The sequence below is a fragment of the Semicossyphus pulcher genome, unplaced genomic scaffold, assembly GCF_022749685.1.
Source record: "Semicossyphus pulcher isolate SPU_LCO1_2020_fin unplaced genomic scaffold, fSemPul1.0.p SCAF_9, whole genome shotgun sequence".
NCBI lineage: Eukaryota > Metazoa > Chordata > Actinopteri > Labriformes > Labridae > Semicossyphus > Semicossyphus pulcher.
Genome location: NW_027211770.1, coordinates 25,951,148 through 25,978,975, shown reverse-complemented (window position 1 = coordinate 25,978,975; position 27,828 = coordinate 25,951,148). Strand labels below are relative to the sequence as shown.

Here is a 27,828-nt window from a genome sequence, read left to right as displayed (position 1 = left end):
CAGATATTCGATGGGTTTGTTTCATGTAAACACTCGTCTTCTTCTTTCGCCACATCCTCTGAACAGTTATTTCCCCGGGCTGTACCAAAAAGTTTGTCGGAGGGGTGTTTATGTTGCTTTGCCAGCTGCTGTTTTTATTTGTTGCATAATAATACGAGTCACTTGTAATTTCTCGAATATTAGTAACGATTGTGTTGATGGATCAATGAATTATAAAAAAACAAAGCAGGTATAATATTTTTTCTTGATGAGACCTCTCGTGACCCCCCTCGTGCTAATTCAAGCGCCCGACTGACTGACTCCGTCTCTTTTCACTTTTCGACAATAAACTGTATTGTCTGTTACTTTAAAACCAAGTTAGTACGCCACTGAGGCTAAGCTAACTTTGGTTAGCTTTAATTTAGTACGATCTCTGTTTTATCTCGGGTTGGTTTTAAAGTGAAAATGGAGGACGTCGGCAAGGAAGTTTCTGGGCTGAAAATTAAAAGCTGCTAGTTATTTTTTGTGAGCTGTCGGCCTTCACAGGTCGAGGGGGGACGTTAGCTCAACTTGGTTAGCTGGCTAAAGGCTAACGGTTAGCTGCAGCCGGCAGATGCTTCTTCACGCGGCTGAGAATGTTGATGTGTTCCTGTGAAAAAGTGGATTTTAACATAACCCCCCGCACCGTCGCTCGGCTTGTTTTCGAGGCCGAGCAGGATAACAGAAACGGAGGAAACTCATCCAATGGGAGGTAGGAGTTATAACTTTAGTACTCCGAGTCCCAGGCTGCAAAGTTTGTATGTCTGTGCTGTGTTGGTGAGCGTAACCCGATTTCTCTCTGTTTACCCTTTTGTCCTCGCGAGTTCAACTGCAAACAATATCAATAGATGTCAGTGGTTGGTGGTGTTTCCTATAACTCCGGATCATTAAAGTACGAACAGAGCAACACTTTTGATTTATGTATTTTATATCACAGGATCATCTTACATTTGCAGGAACTTGAATGAGCTTGTTTGTATTGTGTTATTCTGCTGCTGAGATGGCCTCGGTTTGGTGTGTAATGTTGCACGGTAAAGTTTTGAAATGGCCTGTGTTTTATGGAAAAAAGATCAGGCTTGTGTGGACCAAAGAGTGAAGGCTGCACGGGGATTATGGTGGATTACTGTGGACAAACAAGTCTGTGCCAAGATTGTTCTTGTTCAAACAGATCACAGCAAATACTGTCAGACGTGCTTGGGCCCTTGCCTTGGGAAGTGCCTGCTTTGAAGGCAAACAATGGAGTGACACACACACACACACACACACACACACACACACACACAACCCTTCCCTGTTGGAGGACACATCTGCAGTATGATTTCATGTAACTACGTATAACCTTGGTAGTCTGTAGTGGCAAGTACACCTTGTTACTGGCTGCAAGAACCATCTATTTTCAAGGATGTGGTTTATGTTTGGAAGTAGCTGTGTTAGATTGTGTTTATTCTTGCAGGCCAGTTTTTGGAAGCCAAGGTTCTGGCATCTAGATTGACTAAAACTTGTACTAATTTGTATGGGACTTCATTTCATCACACAGGGATGAGGTGTCTCTGATTCTGTCCACTGACAAACTCACAGTGACTGGTGTCAGTCCACCCCAAGTTTTGGCTATTTCTGAGTAACTTGAAGGGAGAAAATCTTGCAAATACTTGACCAAAGAATGAATATAACATCGACCCCATTCTTAATATATCGCATTGATTCACCTTCTTACAGGAACAGTATTTGATTCCAAGTCATCATCATCGTCATATGATACCTCATATTCCCAGAGCAGTATCAAAGACCAGACAGAAATAGTTCTAGTCAAACAATCTTTTGTTTCAGTTGGGACATTTAAAGATTCATATTCCAGGCAACGCATTTTAGGAAAGTGGTACTTAGATGCAGGTTAGCCTTCTGAATGCAAAAGTTTCTGCTCTTTTTACTCCTCAGGAAGCTACTTCCAGACACAGATCTGTCTTTGTCTGAGACTTCATCTCTTGAAAAGATGAGCCTGATAATGCAAATGGAAGCTTGAAGTCTACCAAAGGGAGGAGAGCGGAGGACTACTGAGGACAGGCCGTGACGACGGGCAGTGTATGAGGTGCAGAGGAGGAAGGAGTGAGGCACATAGGCTAAAAACACAGATAAAGGATGATAGAGCTTTTTTTTTTCACTCTTAGCAACATATATGCTGAGTGGACAACTGGAAATGGATTGCCTGAAGAACACAAAGGCCTGTAAATGTTTCTGGAAGGCCTCCTCCTTGTTTTCTGGGTCATTGCTGCATCATTTTTAACTGTGAAGGAACTCTCACACATTAACTTGCGAACTGTTCTGCCATTGCACCGCATATGGAGAAATTTACTTCTCTGATGTTAAGACACTTCCTGAAGTATTATTTAGCAACACAAAGTTGACTATATGTGCTCACCCTGTTTCGAAAAAATATCAGATGCGTGACTGGAGCATCCTGTTCAGTCATGGGTCAGCCTTAACTCTGAAGATGCAACATGCCCTTGTAACAGTTCTCCACTTGACTAAAAGAGTAAATTAAGCTCTAATGATGACTATGTCCTCTCCTGTGGGACCAGAAAATATAATTTTGTCGCAGCCAGTCCCCGTCCCAACGCTGACCGTCCTGCCGCCATCCTCTGATACAGAGTCTTGGTCTCGCTCACCCAGCCCCAGGCTGGCACGCTCGAGCCGCCATGGTCGATTCCACCGCAGCAGGACTCGAACTAAGAAACGAAGCGAGGAAGAGCAAGGCTGCTCTCCTAAAAGACAATGGGGTAAAAAAATTGTAATAGAAGAGACTGCAGAGAAGGGCACCATTCGTCATCGGAGCACCTCTCCCTCTGCTTTTGGTCAGACGGAAGGGGAAGAGCAAGGTCAGGACATCCCATCTCAGGACCTCCTCCTGCCACCGTCTCGCTCCTGGTCTCGTAGTCCCTCTCCCAGCCGGCGCTCCCGCTGGTCCCTCAGGAGCCTGCTGAGCAGAGACTCTGACTGGGACAGCTGCAGGTTAGTGTGCTGGATTCATCTCAAACAACCAGCCAGAGGTTAAAAAAACATGAGGAAAGAGATAATGAAATAAAGTACAGCTTGTACTTACTCCCTTCATTCATTCAGTTGACAGATTTTTTTGCAAATAGGCTCACTTGTCTTACAGCAGCACGTAGGGTTCAATGGCCTAGAACAGAGCGTCCACATAAGCAGTGCTGTGTTTGCCTGTCTCATGGCTATTCTCCGTTTATAGCTCTGTAAAACCTCAGCCAATTTGCATTCAGGCCTTGAAAGACTAGATTTTTGCCAGCAATGATTGACAGGAGTGTGTAGCCTCTCATTTGTGCTCGTCAGTGGGGAGTAAAAAGGCCTTACATCTGACAGATTTAAGCTTAGTCGACTTTCCTCAAATGGGCGCACGAGGTCAGCTATTTTTGAATAGGCTGGAGATAATTAGCTAATGGCTAAAACTAGTGAGGACAGATTACACGGTTAAAATCCTGATTAAGTTGATTAATGTTACGATATGACGTCAGATAAAAGCAGGCCGATAGTATTTCGGTGATGGAGCAAGAAATGTCCTTGGTAGCCTGTACTTAAAATGAAGGAAAACCAACACACTAGATATGACCTGCCTTTGATTAATAGTTCAGAAGATTATGATGTTTTAAGAAAGATGACCTCTTTTAAAATAAGCGAAGCAGCAAGGTTATGGAAACTGTAAACAAAGCGAGACCGCTGTTGTGACAGCAAGGGAAAAACAGAGCTGGGTCAGTCACAAGGAGCTAGAGGCGGGGTTCATGCACCATTTATCCTTCCTCCAAAGCATGACATCACCTTCAGCCAATGGGAGCGGGCTCTTAGTCTGATGATGTCATACGAGTCCAATCAGAGGAGGTTCTGGGCAGCACTGCAGTGGGCTACAGAGGGCAGGCAGAGGATGATTCGCTCTGTGCTCCATATGAACAGCTGTGCCCTTGTCTCATTCATGTGCACATCATTTTATTAACCCAGTTATATTGTTTGGCCGGATATCATTGAAGCTAATCCAGATCAGATAATTACCCTTATAATAACTGTTTGACAATTGCTTTTATATTAAAAGAATGCCTTTTTGTATAGTTTCAAGTGGAGGACATTAGGTTTAAACGATGCTAGGTGCACCCTAACACACTCACTGTAATTCAAATAAGCCATAAAATAAACAAGCATTTGTTTTATGTGAATATACATACATTTCTAATCACTTTGAAGTGTTTGTACAGCATGACAGCTGATTTGCATTCGCCAAACAACTTTGACAAGCCTCTTACGTCTGTCCCAAAGGTGATGTGTTAAGCTGACCCTGTCGCCTATCAACTTTGAAGTGTCTGTTGTTGGTCTTTAACAGTGGGTAGATTCTTAAATCAACTGTAGGTAACTCAGCACACAGGCGGCTTGAGATGCATCAGATCAGTGTGAACCTCAGACCTTTTAAACTGAATCCTCATATCAGTTCATTAAATGTGGTAGGAGCAATATTCCTACTTGGCTTTCATCCTGTCAGTCGGGACAAAGTGTTGTTATTTTATGTCATTTAATGCAGCAGATTACAGTCTGTAATCATGCTGACGTATCTTTGATATTTAGAAGACCTGGATTTATGGTTAAGTTGAAGTCATGCCATTGTATACTGTAGTCTTGGTTATCCTGTAATAATACTTTAGTTGTTGTATTTGTAATTTTATATTGCACAACGGCTCTCACTTTTTATTTAAATAAAGCAGTGTCAGACATGTCCATCATGTTGGTTGTAGGCCAGGTCTAACAAAAGGTAACTTATTCAGACTGCTTTAAAATGCATGTATCGGTCACCAGAGGCCTATATGCAGCTGGTTACCCTACATGCCTTTGAGCCAAATAAACACCCCTCTGACCGGACAGACACCACTCACAGGTGTATGTGCCTCACAAACAAACAAACAAACAAACAAAAGGTGATGAGGTATTAAGAGCTGGCTATTATTGTTTTCTTTGTTGAGACTTGTGTTCCTGTCAGTTTCCACTTTAGGAGGTTGAGGTTATTATTTGACCAAATCCGTCTGGACTTTGTCAGAAGTAACAAAGTGCGACAAGGCCACTGATGGAAAATATTTGATAATAGATGCCAAAGCTGAGAGCTCACATTTTTATAAGTATTTAAGTTCCCCTGATATTTTCATTGATGTCTCTCTTTTTGTAAATCACATTTGTCTTTTGCTGATTGTCACCTTTACACCAGTACCTGGCCCGACAATGACAAAAAATTATTTTGGTGGTATTCCTTATGTTACTTAGTTTCCTGGAGAACATAGAAAATGTTTCTGTCCAATGAAACACTGACGCACAGGACCTACAAGCTAGCTAGCTAGCAGTTATGAGTCATCTTTGTGTTTGTGAGGGATTGTTCTTAAAGTTTGTGTTTGCTGTTAACGTCAATCAATATCTACTGAAGTCTCTCGCAAGCTTTGTGTTTATAAAGGTAGCAAAAACATGGGGCATCAAATAGCACTCGGCTCACCGTTTCATGGTAGCTTTAAATGATCCACTAAGTTCATATTTCTATCGTTTCCCATGTTGAACGCTGGTCAATAAAGCTGCATCTGATTAATTTTTACAGTTTTAGATGGTCATTAGCTGACTGAACTATTTGCCCCAGCCTCCAATTATGTCAGGGAGGAAACATTTTATTAGGCTGACTTCACTTGCTCTGCACAACTAGCATAAATACATTTCCTGCAGTACATCTGAGGCGCTAATTCCAGTTTACACAGAGACCTTGTTCATCTCATTTAATGTGAACTCTTTGTTAAATTATCATAAAAAGATCTAATGTTTAGCTTTAGAAATATATAGACTGATAGGCCTCCTTGGTTAAATATTTTCAGTCTATAAAGCTCCTATCTTTTGTTATGTCTTTAAACTTAAATGTTTAATGTGTCAGTTTGCAGAAGCAGACAGCCTGAAGTCAAATTTCAGATACCTTGTTTGAGAGGATCTGAGCCATACGGAGTTTGCAACATTGCACCTTTTATTTTGTATGCTAATCAATGAATGCAACGCTAATCAATTCAGCACAAGGGCAGAGTATTGAGCATGTGTTTTTAAATTTAAAATTCTATACTGCGTAATCTACCGGAGGAAGGATGTTAAGCACAGTCAAATCAACAACACCGTGACCTGCTGACTGATTGGGATTGATTCTAACTGTGACCTTTTTTTTCTTTCTGCCTCGTCTTATCAAAGTTCAGCTTTGTGGCCTTCCTGGTTCACAGTCTGCATTCAGTTGGTGTGTCTAAACAAACTCTGATTATAAATCCAATTTGATAGGTCGACCTTCTTTAGAGTTTCTTTTACTGTTTCTGGTCAGTGTCTCAGCACAATTATATTCTAACCCATTTTTGGTAATCTGCTTTTAAAGTCATATATATTAGTCCCTATTTTTTTTTTACTTCAAAGGCTCTTCTTTCTCTTCATCTGATATGTTTGGTCGGCAGGAAGGAAAAGGCCTTAGAGTGTCACATTTACATCTTGTATGCTCACTTCCTGTATATTCTTCTCAGCTGCAATCACACTCTTTTCTTGCACCTTTCTCAGTACCCAACAACCTGGCAAATTAAACTCTGACACTATTATGGGCCATTGGTGAACCTCAGAAAAGCAGATTACAGAGAGCGAGACAGAATGGCAGAGATGCGGGCCTGGCTCAGCCCTGCGTGGATTATGATGTGGACTCTAATCCAGAGGGATGGACAGAGAGATTGAGGGTTAAGGGATTGCATGTGCTTTGGACTTGAGCCAGGTGGATTCACCACAGGCCATGGCTGGGTATCCCTTTTTTAAAGTATACGGTGCTTTACCTTAGCTGCCTGCATCTAACAGTGTGAAGTTATTCATCTAAAAATATGATCAAAATTCAATTTTTTATTCAGAGAAAAATATGGAAGTAAAGAAACATAAATATATATGCAAAAATTCTGTTGGTAAAGTCAAAAAGATGTGCAATTATGCAGGAAAATATAGAATACATTACTGTACAGAGATAGGTAAATGTCCAAAAGATGTGCGTTCATTTTACACACTCATTAACTCTTATTCAACTAGAGAATATTTTCTTAACTAATTGTTTGGTCTGTAAAACCAATACTTTGATATCGACAAGTATCAATTTACTACCAAGAAAAGAAGAACAAATTCACATTTCTGAGGCCGGATACATGGAAATTGAAAATGCATTACCCATTAAACATTTACTCTTGAGGTTGATCAATCCATCATTTGAAACAGTACCTGTTGTGCGGCTTTGTCTGGTTGGAAATACTATACATCCCATTGAATGAGGATCTGTTTGGTGAACTGATAGACGACACATATTGAGCTTTTAAAAGTCAATATTTCTCATGTGTTAAAGGCCATTAATCACAAAGGGAACAGTGTTGGTAAATGCTCTTGCGACCGACTGTCTGTAAGGCTCTGCTTCCTTTGAATTCCAATAAACCCCTCAGTTTAGACTCTTCCTTATCTGTGTTATCAGTGCCCCCCAGCTCAGCACCACCTTACTGTAGAAAACTGAAAATAGCAAGGCCTCACTCAACACATGGAGCCGCCTCCTCCTCCCTCCCTCCCCCTCCCTCCACCCTCTGCCTAGTTGCAAAGGGGATTACGGATGGACGCAGAGACTGCAGCCCGTTAACGGGTCCTGCAAGCGGCATAGGGAGCAGCGGTCCGTCCGGTACCCGGCTGTGTGGTGCAGGGGCATCGGTCACGATGGGAAATTGACATCCGACCGCGGGACGGTGGACGATGGGCGCATTTCTACCCCGAGGCTGAGCGAAGGAAACGGCGGACATACACCCCTGTGTCGCCTGGCTTGCTATAGCTGCACAGGAACATCGGTGCCATATTGATAGAACCGCGATCGCGTTTGTAATTTTCTGGATATTAGCTGGATCGCAAACGCCTCATGACATGTTCGAGTAAGTGACATAAAGAGAGACTCATCCGGTGCGATGAGTAGCATAATGATTTGCTGTGATCTGTCTGTGGTCCTGATGCACCGTGCACGGAGTTGTTGGCGTGGTCAAATGAGTCACAGCTTGTAAATCCCGCTGATAACATGGGTGAGACAGAGGCACGGTTCATGTGAAGGCGCAGGTGTGCAGCCACGGTCTGATATTAGCTGTGATAGCTAGCTGTATGTTTATGTTCATCCTGTCTGTGCTCAGTCGGTCACACTGTCTGTCTGAAGCCCCCCTCCCTCCCCCTCTCTCTCTCTCCCTCCTTCAATCTCCATCCTGTTAGTCTGACCACAGCTGCCTCCAGCCTTGCACAATGTAGTGTATCTTAACTGAAACGAGATGCATATTTCCTCCTCCCTTCCTATGTTTGACTTTGCCTCTGTCCTTTTGTGTTTGCCGGGAGAGAGGACATTATCAGGGTTAATTTTATAACTATACCAGAGAGACAGCTAGAGGCGGGTAGTATCCAAAAGCTTCTCAGTGCTGCTGGATAGTGTTTTACATCTGTGCTGCTGACGGATTTAGCCCCGGTTTGTAAACACATGCTGACACAGATTCACATCACTCAATGTCCTCACTGCACATCAAGCCTGTTTACAACACCCGCTGCTCTTAAGTACGTTTACCTAAAGATAGCTTAATGCTACTTGTTAGCACGTCGCGCTTGTTAACAGATAACTTCATGTGTGGATCCCTACCTGTACCCCAAGCTTCATCTAGCTGATGTCACTGAAAATTGCAACACGTTTACAGGCTCCAAGCTGTACTCGTGCCTTTTTAGAAATGGTTCTTTATTTAAAGCTACTGTGTACTGTGGTTTGGCGACCCCTGTGGACAGGGTCTCTTTGCTGATTTTGTCCTGTGGTGGTGTTTAACAAAAAATCTCATATGTCATATGTATCACTCACTCACTTAATGCCCTGGAAAATGTAAACAAAGGCAGCGTGCAGTTAATCGCTTCATCTGACGCCTACCCGCTGCCTGCGGTTTCAGGCATTAAAAATATATGTTGTTGCTGATAATGTTGTTGCTGATGTTCTATTTACTTTTGTAGGTCAGAACAAGGATAAGTGTTTGCTTAAAGTAGCATTGTTTGTTTGGTCTTATAATGGCAGACCTCGCCAAAAGGTCAGCATGACAACACTCTTACAACAACAATTAATACAGACAACATAGACCAAGACACTACAATGGTTTACAGTGTTCAGTTGAAATGTAAAAAGGTTTATTTTTCCAAAACAAATTAATTAAAGTACAAAGATTTATATGAAAAGCTGATGCATGTGCATTGCATATATTCACATAAAGAAATCAGATGCAGCGATTTAAATTACACAGGATCCATTAATCGTACAAAAGAAAGTGGCAGCCTATGTACATAATAGGGCTGCGCAATTTTAAAAAAGAAAATCCTATTGCGCTTATTTGGACAGATAATGTGAAATAAGTTGGAAGGGTCATTTTTGCAGATCTTGGGAACAAGATGTAGCCAGAACATCTTTGCAGCACTATAGTACTTTATTATTATTCTGTTTTGTCACTTAATTCGCCTTTATCAGATGATTAACAGCTTCTTAAATTTGGATGATCCAGTTGGCCATATCACACTCCATTAGCACTGGCCCAAGTGCCCAGTGTATACCTCATTTGGGATGGAGACAGAAACTATGAGCTAGATTGCTGGAATAGGGAATTTAATTGTCAACCATGTGGACAGTTGTTGGTGGAATTCACCCAAATAAGGAGGGGTAGATGGTACAAAAATCATCATCATCATGGAGGGGCTGATAACATAACAAAGAGCTGGCGCAAAGAGAGTAAATGAAGTGATGAACTATTGCCTTGCCTTCCCTAATGAAGTCAGCAACTGTAGCCCGGAAGGAGCCACTGCAATATGCTGTTGAGTGCATGAGCAGAGCTTTCATTAAGTTAAGTTGAAAGCAGCACTTAAGGCAGCTACGACTGATTCATCGTGTCTGCTCAGGATAATGGAATGGACAATGATTAAGAGGCAACTTTCTAAGTTGACCGATTGTGAATGCAGTGTTTTTTTACTTAAAGAGACATGAGGTGGAACCATGGAAACTGTGTTGTGGCGTGAAGATACTGCCATGTTCATGGCTTACTGAGCAGAACATTAGATGTAAATGTTTTGGCAGCAATAGGATGAACATGATGAGGACAGTACAGGCTGGACCTAAATATTTTCTATTAAGTGTAGAATGTTTAGAATAGTAATTGGCAATCATAATTTGCCAGTGTTGTTTAAAAATTGCTTATTTAGAGTCTGTTGTTGTAGTTGTTATTTATTACATATCTGTCAGTTAATGAAAACTGTGAAGCCTTTATTTACCTTGTACGGACAAACGAAACAAAATAGGGCTAGAGCCGACAACTACACAGAAAGCAGTCTAATTAGCTGGGATGTGGGCTAGCAAACTGGCGGTACAGTTGCTGCTGCAAAGCTGTAGAGACGACGAGATGGCTTCCCAAATCCAGCACACCAGCTCCAGACGGTGATACCTAAACCTTTTCTGCTACCATCGCTACTATTGCAAATATCACAACAACAGCATACCTTTGAGAACTAAGCTGGATGTCCTTAAGCAACCTTTGTGTGGCTCCCCCCGGGTTAGGGCTGTGTACAAACACACTATACAGACGGCTATCGGACCACGAGGAGATGCTAAAAAGTACAGACTGAATTTAACAGAAAATGTAATGGAATAGTATCACACTCTCCACCTTTAAGACCCATTACTGAACGGCTTTAGATTCCCTCCCTGTCTGTCTGCTGTACCAGTTAAATTAAGTTCAGCTGATAACACTGGCCTCACATGGCCTTTCTTTGGTCTTCAGAAGCAGCCTGAGATGGCATGCTGTTATCAGATAGGAAACGCCTGCAGCCTGTCTTCATAGCATGACATTAAAGGCATTACAGTGCAAAATTCAGATAAAATATAAAAGGACTTCCTCTGTTCTCCCCTGAGCTAAATTTCTCTCTGTCCCCTCCTTTTTTTGTCTCCAGTACGGCCAGTAACTCTCCACGCAGCACCCCCGGCAGCTCCCCCTCCCTGCGGCGCAGGGTTCTTGGGGGTGGCAGGGCCAGTGAGAGCGAGGGAGGAGGAGAGAAGAGCAGTGTTGGCGGCGGAGGAGGAGGAGGAGGCTCAGATAGCCCCCTGCCCTCCATACCCTCTGCCTCCTCCCTCACATCCGCCTATCCACTTGCTTCTCGCCACTTCAGCCGCAATGCCAAGGTAAATCAGAATATCACTGATGCATGTGAAATGTTATAGATGGGTGCTGAGCTTAAAACTTAAAGCTGCTGCTGCTGCTGCTGAGAGGTCAGTAGACATCAAGACATGGAGACTTAGGGCTAAGGCAAACCCGTGGACCATCAATGGACTTTATGAATGCTGTGAAAGCTTTATGTGTCTGTGAGGTAAAGACTCAAGTCTCTTTCATGTGATACCAATGAACGATGAAATGACCAAATCAAACATACCAAGACTTTTTATTCTACTTAGGGTGTTTCCTCATCGAAGACTCAAATCATTTCTCTGTCAACTTAGAGGAGGTAGAGGTTGATATAAAAGAGCATTTATTCAGAGTCCGCTCCGAACATATGAAAGGACTTTGACTTAGTAAGCACACATAAATAACAGATCAAACAAAGGTCAAGATTTGACAGCACCAATGTATCCTGGAGAATGTAATCAGAGAGCTGATTGTAAATGAATACACCTTTCTGGCAGGCGTTACAATCAGGCTGAACTTTGAACTCCATTTTTAGTTGCACAGAAATTTACAGTCAAACAGCTTGAGCACAAAACATGTTTCCGGGAGGGAGAAAAAACCAAACAACTTCCAGGCGAGTAAAATCACAACCTCACTCGGTATTTGGAATATATATTGCTAACGTTTGTTTTGTATTTTCGCTGCGTCTCATCAGCCATGTGAGCCGTTACAATGTTCACTGTTCCTTTCAACAGACTGTGAAATGTAAGCATGTTTGCTCTCCCAGACAGTGTCCCGCTTTCTGAGTGCCCTCGGGCGCAGTTTTAGCTTTCACGTCGTATAATTTCAGCCTCAGTGTTGTGAAAAGCACAGCGTGCTTTCCCGTTGACTGTTCATCACAGCTGATCGGTGCCACCTGCCTTGTTAAAGGGAGAAGTTGTGATTGTTTTGACACAACTGCAAAACCTCAATGTTACATAAACAGGCTTTGGCTAGGGCCTGGACCACATGCATACAAATATGGAAGTGGGATCCTGTACCGAAACCATATACGCTGTGTGAGAATCTGTTTAACTTCAACCTTTTTACCATAACAAGGAAGTTTACGTACTGTTCAACACTAAATGTGCTTTTCTTTTCTTTACAGAAAATGCAGAGCTGGTACAATGTAAGTACACAGTAACAGCACGTCATTTGACATGTTCACTCCAGGCTACTTTGCTAATGTTTTTCTGCTTTTAGCTCCAGGAGGGTGAAACTAGTTGAGGTTGTGAAATGCTAATCATTCTTAAGAAAAACACTTTGTTTTTCTTACTTTCTGACCTAACTAAATATCCCAGTTCAGCCCAAGGCTGTTTGTAAAGTAATCCCCCTTTCCCACCGAAGTTAATGCGTTGACGCAGGTTTTTCAGACCCGGGTAGACCCGCTTATAGATTTCTCTTTTCCCATTGCCAGTGAAATATACTCCTGTAAGTCTCTTTTCTGCTGCGTCACCGTCTGATGTCACAAACGTGCCCGAAACAGGGTTAGTAAACAGTGAAGATGTTGTGGTGGTTAGGTCTTTATTGTATCTATTACTCATTCAGTCTGTGTCTCAAATTTGGCGCGGACAAATTTGGAACGATGATCGAGCGCTGCCGAGATGACTAGTTACCGACGGAGCATAGCATCGCGACAGAAAGGGGCCGGAGATTAGCGTGTCCACGCGGGTTTTGTGTTTCCGTCAATGCCAATCGAAGTCAAGCCGGGTCTGAATGCCGATTGTAACCTTTCCCATTAACCAAAAAAGCCGGGTGTTAGCAGGTTTTTGATCCGTAGGAAAGCGACTTAAAACACATGTTCTCTGTCCTCTTTCCTGTCCTGCCCCTCAGGTCCTCAGTCCTACGTACAAACAGCGGAACGAGGATTTTCGAAAACTCTTTAAGAAGCTTCCTGACACAGAGCGACTTATAGTGGGTGAGTTGAGTGTTCAAGACTTGTTGGCGTGTGATGAACTCTGTGTGTGTGATGAGCTACACGTATCCCACACTCTTAAAAGGATTACATTCTCAGAAAAAGTGCTCACTTAAGAATTATCCTCTATCAACTGTTATGTAAGTTTAATCAACCTCTCTTCTTCTTCCTCAGACTACTCTTGCGCTCTGCAGAAGGACATACTGCTTCAGGGTCGCCTTTATCTGTCGGAGAATTGGCTCTGTTTCTACAGTAACATCTTCCGCTGGGAAACCACTGTAAGTCATGCGCACACTGTGTAAACATGAGCATGCGTACGGTCAAACTCAGGCCTGTTGTTACCTGGTTAATGTCACATCTGAGTTCAGATAAGGAGTCCCTTTAATGCACCTGTTTGCAGATCAATATAGATACGCTCAGGCCCTAGGGTGAGATAAGAGTGTTGCATAGAGGTATACACAGCGCAGCAAACACAGTAAGTCTCTCTCCTTCTCTATTCAGATCACTATCCTGCTGAAAGACGTGACCTCTATGACCAAGGAGAAGACCGCCAAGCTCATCCCAAACGCCATCCAGATCAGCACTGACAATGAGAAGGTCAGGCTTGAGCACAAATATTATTGATCTCTAGTAAACACATTTTCAGGAACTGAAGACTTATAATTTAAATTTGTTATAGCAACAGCATATTTCTGTTCTCTGTGTCCGTCACGTAAACTGCTGCTTTAAAAGCATGAAATATGTTTGCTGTTGATACTGTTTACTTCAAATTGACCATTTTTGCCAGCGAAGCAGCTTGAAAAGAGCTGACTCAACTTTATCTCCACTGACTGTGACAAAGCAAACATCCCAACAGAGGGAAACCATCCATCAAATCACATTTCTCTTCTTTCTTTCTTCCTTCCTTCCTTCCCTCCCGATATTCTCCCTCTCAGCATTTCTTCACATCTTTCGGAGCAAGGGATCGCAGCTTCATGATGATTTTCCGTCTGTGGCAGAACGCGCTGTTGGATAAGGTACAGCCTGCTCGCCCACCCTGCTGACAATTCATGCTGCCGCCTGGTGTTGTGACACAGATAGGGGTTATTATCTTGGAACACACACAGTGTCAGGAAGCAGGAGACGGCCACAAACACAGGCTCGGGAGAACAAATTAAATCACTGTTATTTGCAGCGTTTGAATATAGACATTAATTTGGACAGCGTTGTTGCAAAAGCAGTTACATTACGTAGAGACAGATAGCAGCAGCGAACTGAGGGCTGAAGAGCTGTAGGGTATGAATAACGGCAGTACATAAATGTATTGATCCTGATCTGTTGAATAAGACGTTTGTGTTTATTTTGCAGTCTTTATCTCCCAAAGAGCTCTGGCACATCGTACACCAGTGTTACGGCACTGAGCTGGGCCTCACAAGTGAAGACGACGACTACGTCTCCCCCACCGCCGAACACATGAACGGCCTACTGTGAGTGTAAAAACATGCTCATATGCAGGATATTGTGTATGATTTCACAGTGTTATCTGGTTGATGTATGCACACAGGAATGTTGACATGCATACCAGGCTTCAAGAGTGAGCCGTTCGTGTGAATATTTTGTGTTGATGGCGTCTTTTCTGTGTCATTTGTTAACATTATATAATAATAAGTTACATTTTTACAGTAAAGGGGCAAGATGATGCCTTTATTTAGTATTTTTTTTTAAGTACTTATAAATATTTAATGTCAAATTTACTACTTTGTGTCATTAATCGAGCTGTTATTGTGGCTACTTTCCAAACAGAGATAAGAGCATAAGAAAAAGCAATCCTCATCTGGTTCTCCAGTTGCGCATATGTGCAAATATCACCTGACCAAGTGACATAAACATAGCTTGAGGGGTTAGTTTGCTCTTTCATTACAAAACAAGCGGATCCTCGCTCAGACAGGGGTTATACTTTCTCCAAGTCCTCCAACAAGCACTTTCTCTGTGTGTCTCTCTCAGAGTGCGACTTTGTATCTTTATCTCGCTCACTCTCACTTCCACTCCCTCCGTTCCCCAGGCCAGGAGACGAGTCGGTGTCGGTCACAGATCTGCTAGACCTAAGCTCAGTGTCGGTTCCTTCTACGGGCAGCTCTCCTCCTCCCCTGGTGCTCTGCGGTCCAGCCAGCTCTCCCTCATCTACTAACCTCGGGGGCTCTTCTCCCCCTTCCTCCGCCTCCTGTCTGCCCATAGAGGTGCCTTCCTCATCCGGACGCAGACTCAGCTCTGACCCCCTCGAACCCAGTCCGCCCAGCTCCCAAAGCTCGCTGCCATCCACCACTCCAACGACCGCCTCTGCCTCTGCCCCGGCCTCTGCTGCTGCCTCCTTTGTGAGTTTGCTTCTTGACATCCACATGTACTTGGCCATACAACATTGCAATAGCTAGTCTCCAGTGGAGTGGCATTTGTTGGCGCATCAGTCTTTATATTTGCTTATAACTTGACAGTTGCGCTAGAGTGATAAAAGACACAGACTTCCTGTGAGGGTGTTGTTAGTCATGTTTATAAAATGCAGGTTTCCATTGCAGCTTGTAAAAGCAAAACTTTGTTGGTCAAGTAGTGACTTCAGTAAACAGTTTCAGCTCAGACAGAGAAGAGCGTGAAAAGTCCACTCACTTGTGCATCTGCTCCTTCAGTTGATATCCAACAGCTGCTATATTAGCTCTTTTAAGTTACAACAGTCTTTTGCAAACATTATTATAACTTGATTTTCACAATGTAAACATTTTAAGTGCAAAAACAGAACACACATTTATGTGCAGTGTAATCATTGAACCACGGACAGATCTGGTGGAATCTTTGTGTCCAGCCAGCTGTGGTTTCTCTTGTATTTCATAAACAAACCTCATTTGAACAATTGCTAACATATCCACTACAATCAGGCATTAGAAGTACTTTTTAAACTCGTAATGATGTACTACTTTAATCTGTCTGCTTCTTACATTAACTACCACAGCTCTGTAAACACCACTGATATGACCTTTTCAGGAGATGTGCGACTCGGTAAAGCACTGATAAATCTATACAGGTGATAAAAACAATTTTTAAAGCCCCGGATAAAATCCAATAAACCAGAATAAAATGACATTAAATATGATACAAATAGAATGAAACGTACTAGGCAAGTTTAAGGCAAGGCAAGTTTATTTATATAGCACATTGTCAGCAACAAGACAATTCAAAGTGATTTACACAGAACAACAAAAGCAAAGAAACACATCATAAAACAAGACATTAAAAAGCAAAGTGAAGATAAAATAAAAACAGCTAAAAGAGAAGCCAAAATATAAAAAGATAAGAGTTAAAGCTACAGTGCAGATATAAATAATTAGAACGGTTATTCAAATAAATGTATTTAAATAATTTAATAAAAAGCAGCCGTGAACAGGTGAGTCTTCAGGCTTGATTTAAAAGAAGTAAGTGTTTCAGCAGACCTGCATGTTTCTGGGAGTTTGTTCCAGATACACGGAGCATAAAAACTGAACGCTGCTTCTCCACGTTTGTTTCTGACTCTGGGGACAGAAAGCAATACAGAAAGAAACACAAGAAATACAGGATGTATTTAAGCGAGGATGTGAATACTGTACAGTCGTCCTAGTTTAGTCTACGTCCGATCAGTTCTGCTCAAAAACAGCTGCTGTGGTTGTTTGCCCTGCAGTCTACATCTAGATGCAGACAGATCAGGCCTAAGCAAAGCTAAAGTGAATAAATGGAGTTCTGTGTTGACAGCGTGTCGGCTTCAGATTAATTGCACGGCTGCAGTGGTATGTCTGCTCAGGCCTCGACAACATGAGGTCAGCTCAGCTGAGGCCTCTTTTTTCCTCTCAAGTCATATGACAATGGGGTGATCTCCCTACGACCCTCTTGCTAAGAGTCCTCTGCTGTGCTTTTTTCCCCCTCACTGCATCAGACTCTGGAAGAGGGTGGGGACAGTCTGTCCGAGTCAGCCAATCACATGCTGCCTCCGCCAACCACCAGTCTGGGAAACCTCTCCTCATTGGACATCACCAACGATGAGGAACTGCCCACAGACCCCAGCAACTCCTCTGACACGCAAGAAGAGAGTGAGTGTTGTTTGGGTGGAAAGAGCACCATGAGAACCCAGCAGTGATTCAGAAAGTGTTGTGAACTTTGGATGCAGCTTTAGTGTGAGATTCAGTATTAGTTGCATATTAGAACCTGTTTAGATAGACTCTAATGGGATGTATTTTATGCTTTTATACCATTTTAAAACCCATTCTCTATATTTGTGTGATCTTCTAAAGGATTTTAGCTTTAATCTGACTGTGAAATTACTGTTTTAATTAAGATTTCTTTTGCTAATTGTAATAAGCCCTGATATTTTCCATACTATAAAGTGATCCATGTTTCTTTGGCAGTGTGAGATGATTAACCTTATGTTGCCTTCAAGCTCGCAAGAGAAGAATATGATTAGATTCATTTTAAACAGAAGATTTCCATGTGTAAAATAGAAGCTTCACTTATTCATGAATAGACATACAGCAGAACTCTGTTTCCCCTGAACTCATTTGTCAGTATAATCTGCATCACGGCTAGAGTGATTCAAATTAGACTTCAACAAGCACATGCAGGTGTTGTACTGTTTACACAAGCTGGCAAAAGCTCCACTTTACATTTAGATGTTTTTAAAGCCTGCAAAGAATCCCTGACTCCAAACCAAACAGGGCTGAATGTTAAACCACATTTACAAAACACTGAATATGCTAAAATACCCATAAACCCTAATACCATTGAAACTAAAGGGAATCCTTCTCTGTTTTCTTCCTGATTTTCAGGTGAAGTCGAGTCGTTCTGCTCTGACCTAAGTGGGCGGCTGCACATCAACACCGCAGTCCGCATGAGTGTAGACAAGCTGCACGACCTGCTCTTCTCCGCTGACACCCACTTCATCCAGCACCTCTTCTCCCAGAGACACTTCACTGGTAGGTGCTAAAAAACAACATGTAATTGATTGTAAACATTGGGTATGCAGAAACACAGATATTGTCTCGGGTTTCACTGCAGCCATTATTCATTAATGATGATCTATGACACACACAGTATGTAATCTATGCTGGTGGGGGTCTTTCAATCAAAACAAGAACAACAGACACGCCCTAATGTCCAAATGCAGATGAAAATGTAGCCCTTTTTACACTGCGGTTCTGCCTCAGCGCTGTAACAAAACTCTGCTGTTACGCCGCCTTTGCCATTTTACATTGGACCAAGCAACGCGGGTGTAAAGCAGCCCCAGTGTGTGTTTTAAATAGCGTTCCAGTGTTGCAGAAACAAAACATGCGTAATGTGTAAACAAACGGTGCCTGCTTCACACACACACGGTGCTGTCCTGCCTCTGTTACTACCTTCGATGCCGGCTCAGAGGCGCAACAACTTTGCCCCACCATTCCGCCTCGGTGCGTTTTACATAGAAGATTGAACGTAACAGAGGCGTAATAATCCCACCTTGAACTAGCAGTGTATAAGGGGCTAATGTCTGCTCTTAAGTTTGGTAGAAATCATGCTCATGGATGAGGAAATGTCTGGACATTTCCTCATCCATGAATCAACTTCCTTCCTCGCTATCTGACGTAGCATCTGGTGCTTCCTGTGTTTTCAAGGAAGACAGGTGACTAAATGAAACGCAACATTACATTGCATAGAGTTATGCATTTCTCTGGACTTGAGTATGTTTTGGAAGCATTGTGGATAATATGTACATAACACAACAAAATGTAAAACATAGATCTTGTTCTTTTTTGACTCTTGTAATGCACTTTTAGTTTCTATTTGATCATTGAACCGGTGTTTCAGAGATCTCTGTGAGGTCTTTCTGTGTTTATCTTTGATGAGGTGAACTTCTTTCATTGCCCAGAATGCTTTTCAGAAACCACCTCAGAACCTGCGTTAACTTGTTGCATGGCAGTTAGCACTAGAGGACAAGTTTTTCCTGTTGAGACGGTGACAGTTGTGGCTCATAGTTTGTTGTTGCTCTGCTGCTTTTGGTCCCTTGCGTCTGCTGTCAGTGGAAGAAGAAATAGTCTTCATAGTTTGTGTCTGTCACTAGAACATGATGTTCACTGTCGATGCTGGGATGTTTTACTGCCTTTTAGACTCAGGTGTATTTGCACCGCGAGTATGTGTTTTGTGTTGTTGCCAAATTGAAGGTGATCGATGGGGATTAGAAAAAAAAGTAGTTTTGTTGCTCTTATGAAGCAGCTATAATACAAATGTAACAGTGTACAACCACCAACCCCTCACAGACATGCTGTAGTCTACTGCATTGTCCCACTAATGAGGGTGCCAAACAAGTTGTTCACGCTGTGTGAACCACCCTCTATCATTCACTTTTTGTACAAACTTTTTATGCCCTGCTTTGTCACCCTACAGCTATTTCTGCATTTGATAGACTGACACTTAAGGCCATGTTTGCATAAATGCAGCGTGTAATTTGGACATTTTCCTGTAGTAGTTGAAATGAGGACAGAGGGGAAGCCGTGGAGTTGATTTGGCCAGTAGCTACCCTAGTTGGAAGCCCAGCCTGCCTGGGAACATTGTGTAGCTCTAATTGGGGCATTTCTTCCTTTCTTTTTTCATGAAGGAGCACGGATTGACCCTCTCTCCCCCCCCCCTCTCTACAACCCCTCTGAATCTTGCCGTCTCTCCTTTTTCATTTACAAATTCTCAACCGCTCCCGTCCTTTCGCTCTCTCCTAATTTTCACAAAATCTCTGGGGACTTTTTTATCTCTTGTTCTCTGTTGAGTACCTCATGTTCTGCATCTCTTGTCTCTCTCTCAGAACTGTCGGTGGGTGAATGGCAGCAGGACAGCAACAGTGGGACTACCAGCCGCGTGCTTAGCTACACCATCGCCCTCAACAACCCCCTCGGCCCCAAGACCGCCCCTGTGGTGGAGACTCAGGTCAGTCCTGTGCAAACACTGGACATTTTTAAGTTCTTTATTTTGCACTTCTGCATTTTAATAGTTCCAGTTTGGGGCCCAGTTAGTGTTTCACTGCAGGTTATTTTAATGATGAGCTTGGTTCAGAAATAACAAATCTACAATTGGGAACTAATGTCCCAACAGCTCAGACTAAATTATTCCTACTATAAAGCTAATTTGAGCTTCAAGTAGAAGTAGATGTTGAATATTATAGACAAGCTTTTGCATCATTTTGTACCATCTTTATTTTAAGCATTAATCACATTATTTTTAGCACTAAGTTATTCTTGTTCTCTGCTTCTTCTATATTTATGCAGAGCAAAAAAGTGTTGTATAAAGTGTTTTTGTGACAGCTCATCAAAGTTAAGTGTTTTTTATTGTACATTTTCTTCTTTTCCTAAAAAAATAAGTTCGACTGAGGCAAGAAGCCATGACTAGAAGGGTCACTTGCTTTGTTTGTTTATGTACATCCAGTCACTGAGCATCTTTCCTCCTGCTTCCAGACGTTGCATAAGAGCAGCGCCCGGGGCGAGTGCTTCGTGGTGGACTCGGAGGTCATCACCTCAGGCATCCCCTACCAGGACTACTTCTACACCGTCCACAGATACTGCCTCACCTCCATCAACAAGCACAAGAGCCGGCTCAGGTAGGTTTGTTGTTGTTGTTGTCTGAAAGGAGTCGAGCGTGTTGGTGGGATTCTCTGTTTGCTTTGAGCTCACACATCGACTGTGAAACGAAAACAGAAGAGCCGCAAGTAAAACTATACTCAGGCGTATCCTCAAGTTGAAGGTGTTGGTGCTGTGAGAGCTTATTGACTTCCTGTTATTTAAGTAAGACTGAATTGTATGCTGGACTAAAATACTGTTGGTACACATTTATGGCTTTATGAAGATGTCATGATTAAAAACGTAATCCTAAAGTTGTTTAATAGCATTACCTTGACAAATGGTTTTAAATTAGGATTTTTACTGAACACAATACAAAGATAAACAGCTGCACCACATTTTATAGAAGCCTGTGCCATCAATGTAAAGCTGTGACTAATAATTCCTTTTTTGTTGATTAATATGTGAATAATTTCCTCCATTTATCGATTAGTTGTTTGGTCTATAAACCTTTAAAATGCTCTATAAAACAGGGGTAAACATGTGATCAGTGTTGCCCAATACCAAAGATGACATCATTAAATCACATGTTTGTCCACTCTCAAAAATACTCAGTTTAATGTCATGGAGAAGTTTGAATCACAGACCGTTTAATAAAGTGATTAATCAATTATCATAATGGGTGGCGATTACTCAAATGGTTAATTGATCAATCTTTGCAGCTTTACATCCCTGGGATGTTATATTACCTTGTAAAAATCCTCCCATGGCATCTCCTCCTTCTCTCCTGTGATTTTTTAAATTTGTAACCGCTCAAACACGCGCGTGATACGGGCTGAATGAATGAGGAAGTCGAATGATTGTTTTATATTCTAGAGGGAGGAGACAGAGCGAAACTCTGAGTTTCCTGAAGAAAACCTGCTCCTGACCAGGTTAGGTTCACAGACACAGTTACCATAGTAACCAACTCAGAGTTAAAGTTACTAGGGATCGACCGATTATCAGCTGGGCCGATTATCGGCACCGATATTTGGCATTTTGACGAATATCGGCATCGGCCTTTTTGTTGTTGGTTTTTTTTGTTTTTTTTAATTCTTTTTTTTGTTTGTTTTTTTATCCAACGGCCGATAAGAGTGCAGAGTGCTCACACACACGGCGGAGAGGAGAAAAAGTTAATTTCTTTGCAAATTTTATTTAACTTTGTTTTATTTACTTAATAAAACTTCAGGAAGTTATTTATTTATTTAAATTTTCAGTTTTCTTTAAATTTTCTTTAAATTTTCAGTTCACTTTATAAGAGATGCTGCTGACCCTGGGAACTCCCTGCGCTTTTTGTTTGTTTGTTTAATAAACATATGCTTAAAGGCATTTAAACAAAGTTAAGTGTTGGAGTTTGTATTATTAAAAATTTTGACGCAAATATTTTCACTTTTACTGTAAATGAATATCGGCTCCAAATATCGGTTATCGGCCTCCTTGACTGCTAATAATCGGTATCGGTATCGGCCCTGAAAAAACCATATCGGTCTATCTCTAAAAGTTACCTCTCTTTCTGAAACGGCAAACCCGAGGTTTCCCTCATTTCAGGGTTAACAAACCCGGGTTTTTACTAAACCAGCTTTCTGAAACGGACCCCTGCTCTTTTTGAAAAGTGTCTCGAGATAACTCTGGTTTTGATTTGGCAAATAAAATTTGATTGATTTGATTGATTTAAAATTCCTGAATCTCCATAGTCCCCGCCCACTATGTAATGCATTTCTCCTTTCGTAAAATCACAGCCAAAAACAAAACGCGTCTCTGCCATCGTTTAGTGGCAACTTGTTGAAACTTAGCGAGCTAGAAATGTAGCAATTAGTAGTAGTAATGTAAACGTTAGTAGTGAGTTTGCAAAAATTACCATGATGGTTACAGTTGGCTCACGCATTGCTGAAGTGGTTGCCATAGGTTACACATAATGATATGCATAGCGTCACCCCGTCCATTAACGTGATTGGCTCCTTAGGTTTGTGACGTCACAAACCTGCCAATCTGAAAACGTGTTGTTCAGCCTGTCCTTGGTACACTGCAGTTTAAAAGCAGACAGGCCCAGCTATGGAGATGACTGCTGATGTTGTCCCTGATATGTCTTGTAGCACATGAAATTAATAATTCAAACCAAAAGCAATGAAAGGAAACAAATACTGACTCATGTAATATAGCTGGGCACACGTTCCATGTTTTCCACTCTCTGAAGCACTATAAAATAATATATCTACACAGTGGGGAGAGCGCTGCCATGTTTCATCACCTTTTAACATTTGTCCATTGTGTCCTTGTTTACACATTTGCTGTCAGTTTGCAGCCAAATAGATGATGCAAACTGCAGTTTTGAGCTTTAGTACCTTAAGCTGGGGACGAGAAACTCTCAGTGGTATATAAACTGATCCCTGCAGAACTCATGTCCCTTGCTGCTCTCCTTAAAATAGTCATGCCCAGCACCAAACAGCTTCTGGTAATGTTGCTTTTATTTTCAGCCTCTTAATGAGTTCTCTTTTTTTTTTTTTAGCTTCTGCAAACATTACTACCCAATCACATTGTTATTGACTTGATGACACATGATCATATTTCAAGTGAAAGTACAATGAGGTTGAATATAATTGTCAGACACAAGTCTTTTGTTAGCAACTAAGGATCAAAGAGCATTGCATCTTTCTTAGCACGCATCTTTCTTGCACCAACGCTCGGCAATCACAGAGGAAGAGGTAAAAAACACAGACACATGTTTCTTCACCGACTGCGGCCCCAAGAGAGTCATGTAATGTGTCCGCACAGGCTTTGACTTCCTTTCTGTCTTCTTGTCAGTAACTGTGTCGTCATTTGGAACGTTTTTCCTACTAATAATGACGAATATGACCCAGAAAGGAATAAACTGGTTTCAGTGGTGGCACAGAAATTAAGACTTTTTCAAAATTTAGGCCGAGCACATTTGCACCTCCAGTGGGCTCCCTCAATTCTCTTTTAATACATCCATCGTCACTGCTTTACAAACTAACTGCATGGTAATCAGTAATTACCATGTTTAGACAGTAGCTCAGTCTGTAGGGACTTGGCTTGGGATGGCCGGTTCAAGTGTATGGACCAAGTATGGAATTGGAGCTGGTAGCTGGAGAGGTGCCGGTTCCTTTCCTGGGCACAGTCGAGGTGTCCTTGAGCAAGGCCCCGAATCCCCCACTGCTTGGGGCGCTCGTCCATGTGCAGCCCCCTCACTCTGACGCTGACATCTCCCCATTAGTGCCTGTCCATAGAGTCCTGTTTGTGCATGTGTGTATTTCGGGCCTATGTTTGTGTAGCATGTTTGTAATAACAGAGTGAAAACATTGAATTCCCCCTCAGGGATTAATAAAGTATTCCTTCTTCTTCTTATGATTCATTTAAAAGTCAGCAACATGTGAAATCAAAGCACTGTCTGCCTTTTTTCTCAACATAATGTAATCATGAGATTTTACACAATATTCCTCACAGTTCATTATAACCTTAATATGATGCCATCTAATTATGTGTCTAATAATCAAAGACAGCAGAAGAAGACTGGAAATAATAAACCAATTGAAACTTAAATACCGGAAACACTTTTAAAGCTGAAAGTAGTTCTATTTAATAATTAAACCAGCTAAATATTATAATATTATAATATACACGAGCTAGCCAGGTAATATGTGATTATTAAACCATCCTGAAAGCAAGTTGCGTTCAAAAAGTCTCGCTGACAGCTGCTTCCCTTTGGTTTCTCGCTTGCTCCTGTCTTTCTTTTCCATTTTAGACTCTGAATGAACCTTTTTTAAATCATAGAATTGCTTCAAAGTTCACCTAAATTGCTGTCGTATTCCTATTCCTACTATTTTGTTCCTCTCTTCTTATTCTGAATACTTTAAATAACTCACAATAATTACAAACTAGAACTGTGTCACAGCCTTTGAAAGATACAACACTCTTTTCGCTACACTTTAAGAGTGGTGTGACTTTACCGAAACACAATATACACTAGATAAAAGCAGATAAATTAAAGGTTTGCCAGAATAAACAACCACTGGAGTTTGTGAATCCTGGGACAAAGTGTCAACATAACTCTGTAATTTGATATATTTTGGCGTTGTGTGCTTCACGATTGCTTCTTTGGAAACTCAGAAACATGATATCTTAGAGAGCTCAGTGTAATTCTGAGTTGGACTGATCAGTTTCAAGGGAAGTTTGTAGGAAATGTTGCAACTTGTTTCGATCACTTGCAGGTGATTCATCCAATTTTTCGACTCTGGTTAAAACGGGAAATGTACGACATCATTAACTGAGAACAGTAATGCAAAAGCAATATGGAGCAGGTTGAATTGTCAGTAATAAAACATGTTTTTCTCTAAAGAAATAATTAAAAGGAATCTGATCCACGCATTACATTGTGAATGAATGTTGTAAACATGATTTGTTTGCGTGTTCTTCTTCCAGAGTCTCCTCAGACATCTGCTACAGGAAGCAGCCGTGGAGCCTGGTGAAAGCATTGATTGAAAAGAACACCTGGAGCGGCATTGAGGAGTACTACAGACACATGGGTGAGTCACATGGTCCGCCTTTTCCAGCGTATCTCTGTATACACACAGCCTGTGGAAACCAAACTGACCTATATAAGTGTATTTCCCCTTTGTAAATAAGTGAACAGAAGTTAAGTGAAACTGCAAGAGCAGGACACACTTGAAATCAAAGCCAAATGCACGGTTTCATTTTGCAGATCACCAAACAGAAGAGCACTACCATTTATCCATTCGTGTGTTGTAAAGCCTGACTGTGCAAGCGTAATGTACCATTTATGCTAATGAGAGCCACTCCTGCTTTCTTTTTTTAAACATAAAATGATGACGAGTCTCTTCGTGTGGTCCATGGTTTATGAAGAGTTAGATTTCACAGACGACAGATATTTCGACAGCTTAAGGCTTTTAGAACAAGAAATGCTTGTTTTGAATTTGCTTACCTGAGTTTCTGTTTGAATACTAATAGTTCGGTTTACATTTTTGTTATTTTCATTTAATTCAAACCCCTGTCTACTCAAACTATCTTTGATTATTCTCACTTTATATAGATGTTGGAGCTTCACCATGCAAAATGATGCATGTGCAGAGATTAATATTAGAAGGTTTTTCTGTGCTCATGTTTATTCCCTGAAAAATAATGTAGTCTCAGAAATACAATCCATTCATTCCTCCACTTATGATCCACAAAAAGTGTGCAGTGGTGGCATCTGCAGAGACCCTTCCCTCTGCCTGTATTTTTATGTGTTCGCGTCTGTGTGTGTGTGTGTGATTGGAACCTTTCTAAGTCTTTGGGCAGTGGATGTGTTGCCCCCAGCCAAAAAAACAGCATGCAGGGCATGAGGACGGGACTCTATAAAAAAATGTAGCGACCAGGTGACAGATTGTAAGCACACATCCAAGAGGAAGCTACTGGTGTGCTTGAGCCAGGGAGAAAGGACTCGCTCTGAATGCTGTGTTTACTAACAACAATCCTACTTATTTGGCCTTTGAGCTCTTAAAGGCAGAAAATATGTTTAAGATCTAGAAATATCTTTCAAATGTATTCATGCTCACTAATTTTATGTAAGGAGGAAGTTGATGACCAAACTAGCTTTAAAAACATGTGTTTGTTGTTTATCACACAGTCATACAAGATTGTTGCCCATAATATAAGTAATAACAATGATCACATTTTTAACTTAGTGAAAGAAATATCTGCTCAAAGTCTTTAAAATACAAAGAAAGTGACCACAATTTTGATGCTGAAGTGCTACTCTCCCAATTTGGTGGGATCTTCTTTACTCAGCATGTTCTCTGATTCAGTATTCAGCCGTATTTGGAACGCGTTCTGACATTTGTATTTGTTGCTCCACTTTACGTTCCCAGGGTTGTGTGTACTTTAATTTATTTTACTTTCGTCCATGCAGAGAGCGAGGTGTGCAAGCTGGAGACGCTTCTGCAGTCTGAGGTTTCTGTGGTAACCACAGGCGAAGTAGTAGGCGCAGACGCTGCCAAGACCCCACCGGCACTGCGCCGCCGCAAACGCACCTGCTCTCGACGGCAGGGGGAGAAGGAGAGAGAGAGGGAGGGAGGAGGCATGGGCGCCGGAGAGCGAGGGGACAGAGGAGTCGGAGAGGAGAGGGACAGGAGGGAAGCCAGTAAGTCAGCAGGGATCCACGTGCTGAAATGCTTTGCACTGGTGTGGGAATTACAATCATTGCCACCAATGTTGAAGGTCATGCATTCAAGCCAAAAGCCTGAATCCATCTATTGTAGGACACTGCCCTCTAGTGGTTCTGTTGGAAGTTACATTACAGAAATCACAACATTATCACAAATGTTCAAATCCATTAGAATTCTTTTTATTGCTGATGCAAAGAAATAAGTAATTTAATCACATAACAAGAGTTTTTAACTTTGTGTTTGTCACATTTCCTAGGTAAAGATTTCAGTTTCTACCTTTTGTAGTTGCCTCAGTCCCCAATCCTATGAGCTAGTCCAGGGTATGCATAACTAGGGGTAGAGATTGGTTTAGGATGGGGCTGTACTTTTTAGAAACACAATGATAACCCTGACCACTAAAAAACTCTTGCCTGTCTTTTTTAGGTGCTCAGTATATAAAGCTGGGTGAGCGTTCACGTGGTGGAGGACAAAACAGTATATCCACCATCCTCCTCATCGTCAGTTTCATGTAAGTTTAAGTGTGTGTGTTTGTGGCATCGAGAGTGTGAAAAACAGCAGACTCTCTGAATCCCTCTCTGAGCTTCCTTTCTGGTTATTTTAACACACGATCGTCTCTCCAGCATGCTTTATGATTTACTGCACACTGATCGTATAATTATTCACTTTTCACATCACACACACGGCGTTACTCAGAGCAGAGATGAGTGTTGATAAACGGATCATAAATAAGGAAAGGATGTACATATATAAAGTCTACACATAAATGCATTCGCATCCTTGCATGTTGTCCTTCTCCTTAGACGTACAGTACA

The 27,828-nt window shown here is 41.7% G+C and overlaps 1 protein-coding gene across 2 annotated transcripts in view; it reads left to right on the top strand.

Annotated features, from left to right (window-relative positions):
• Positions 1-332: 332 nt before the first annotated feature.
• Positions 333-27,828, top strand: part of gramd1a (GRAM domain containing 1A) — a 32,640-nt gene continuing 5,144 nt past the window's right edge. The window contains exons 1-16 of one of the 2 annotated variants that reach the window (XM_069656120.1): positions 333-730; positions 11,071-11,299; positions 12,427-12,447; positions 13,152-13,236; positions 13,408-13,511; positions 13,735-13,830; positions 14,169-14,249; positions 14,581-14,699; positions 15,275-15,584; positions 17,165-17,318; positions 18,051-18,197; positions 20,051-20,172; positions 20,697-20,839; positions 25,275-25,378; positions 26,761-26,991; positions 27,440-27,524. In XM_069656120.1, coding sequence (XP_069512221.1) covers positions 615-730; positions 11,071-11,299; positions 12,427-12,447; positions 13,152-13,236; positions 13,408-13,511; positions 13,735-13,830; positions 14,169-14,249; positions 14,581-14,699; positions 15,275-15,584; positions 17,165-17,318; positions 18,051-18,197; positions 20,051-20,172; positions 20,697-20,839; positions 25,275-25,378; positions 26,761-26,991; positions 27,440-27,524 — 2,147 coding nt within the window. In that variant the 5' untranslated portion in view covers positions 333-614. Of the gene's footprint in view, positions 731-7,861; positions 8,001-11,070; positions 11,300-12,426; positions 12,448-13,151; positions 13,237-13,407; positions 13,512-13,734; positions 13,831-14,168; positions 14,250-14,580; positions 14,700-15,274; positions 15,585-17,164; positions 17,319-18,050; positions 18,198-20,050; positions 20,173-20,696; positions 20,840-25,274; positions 25,379-26,760; positions 26,992-27,439; positions 27,525-27,828 lie in introns of those variants that run through there. The other variant, XM_069656121.1, reaches the window with a different exon arrangement.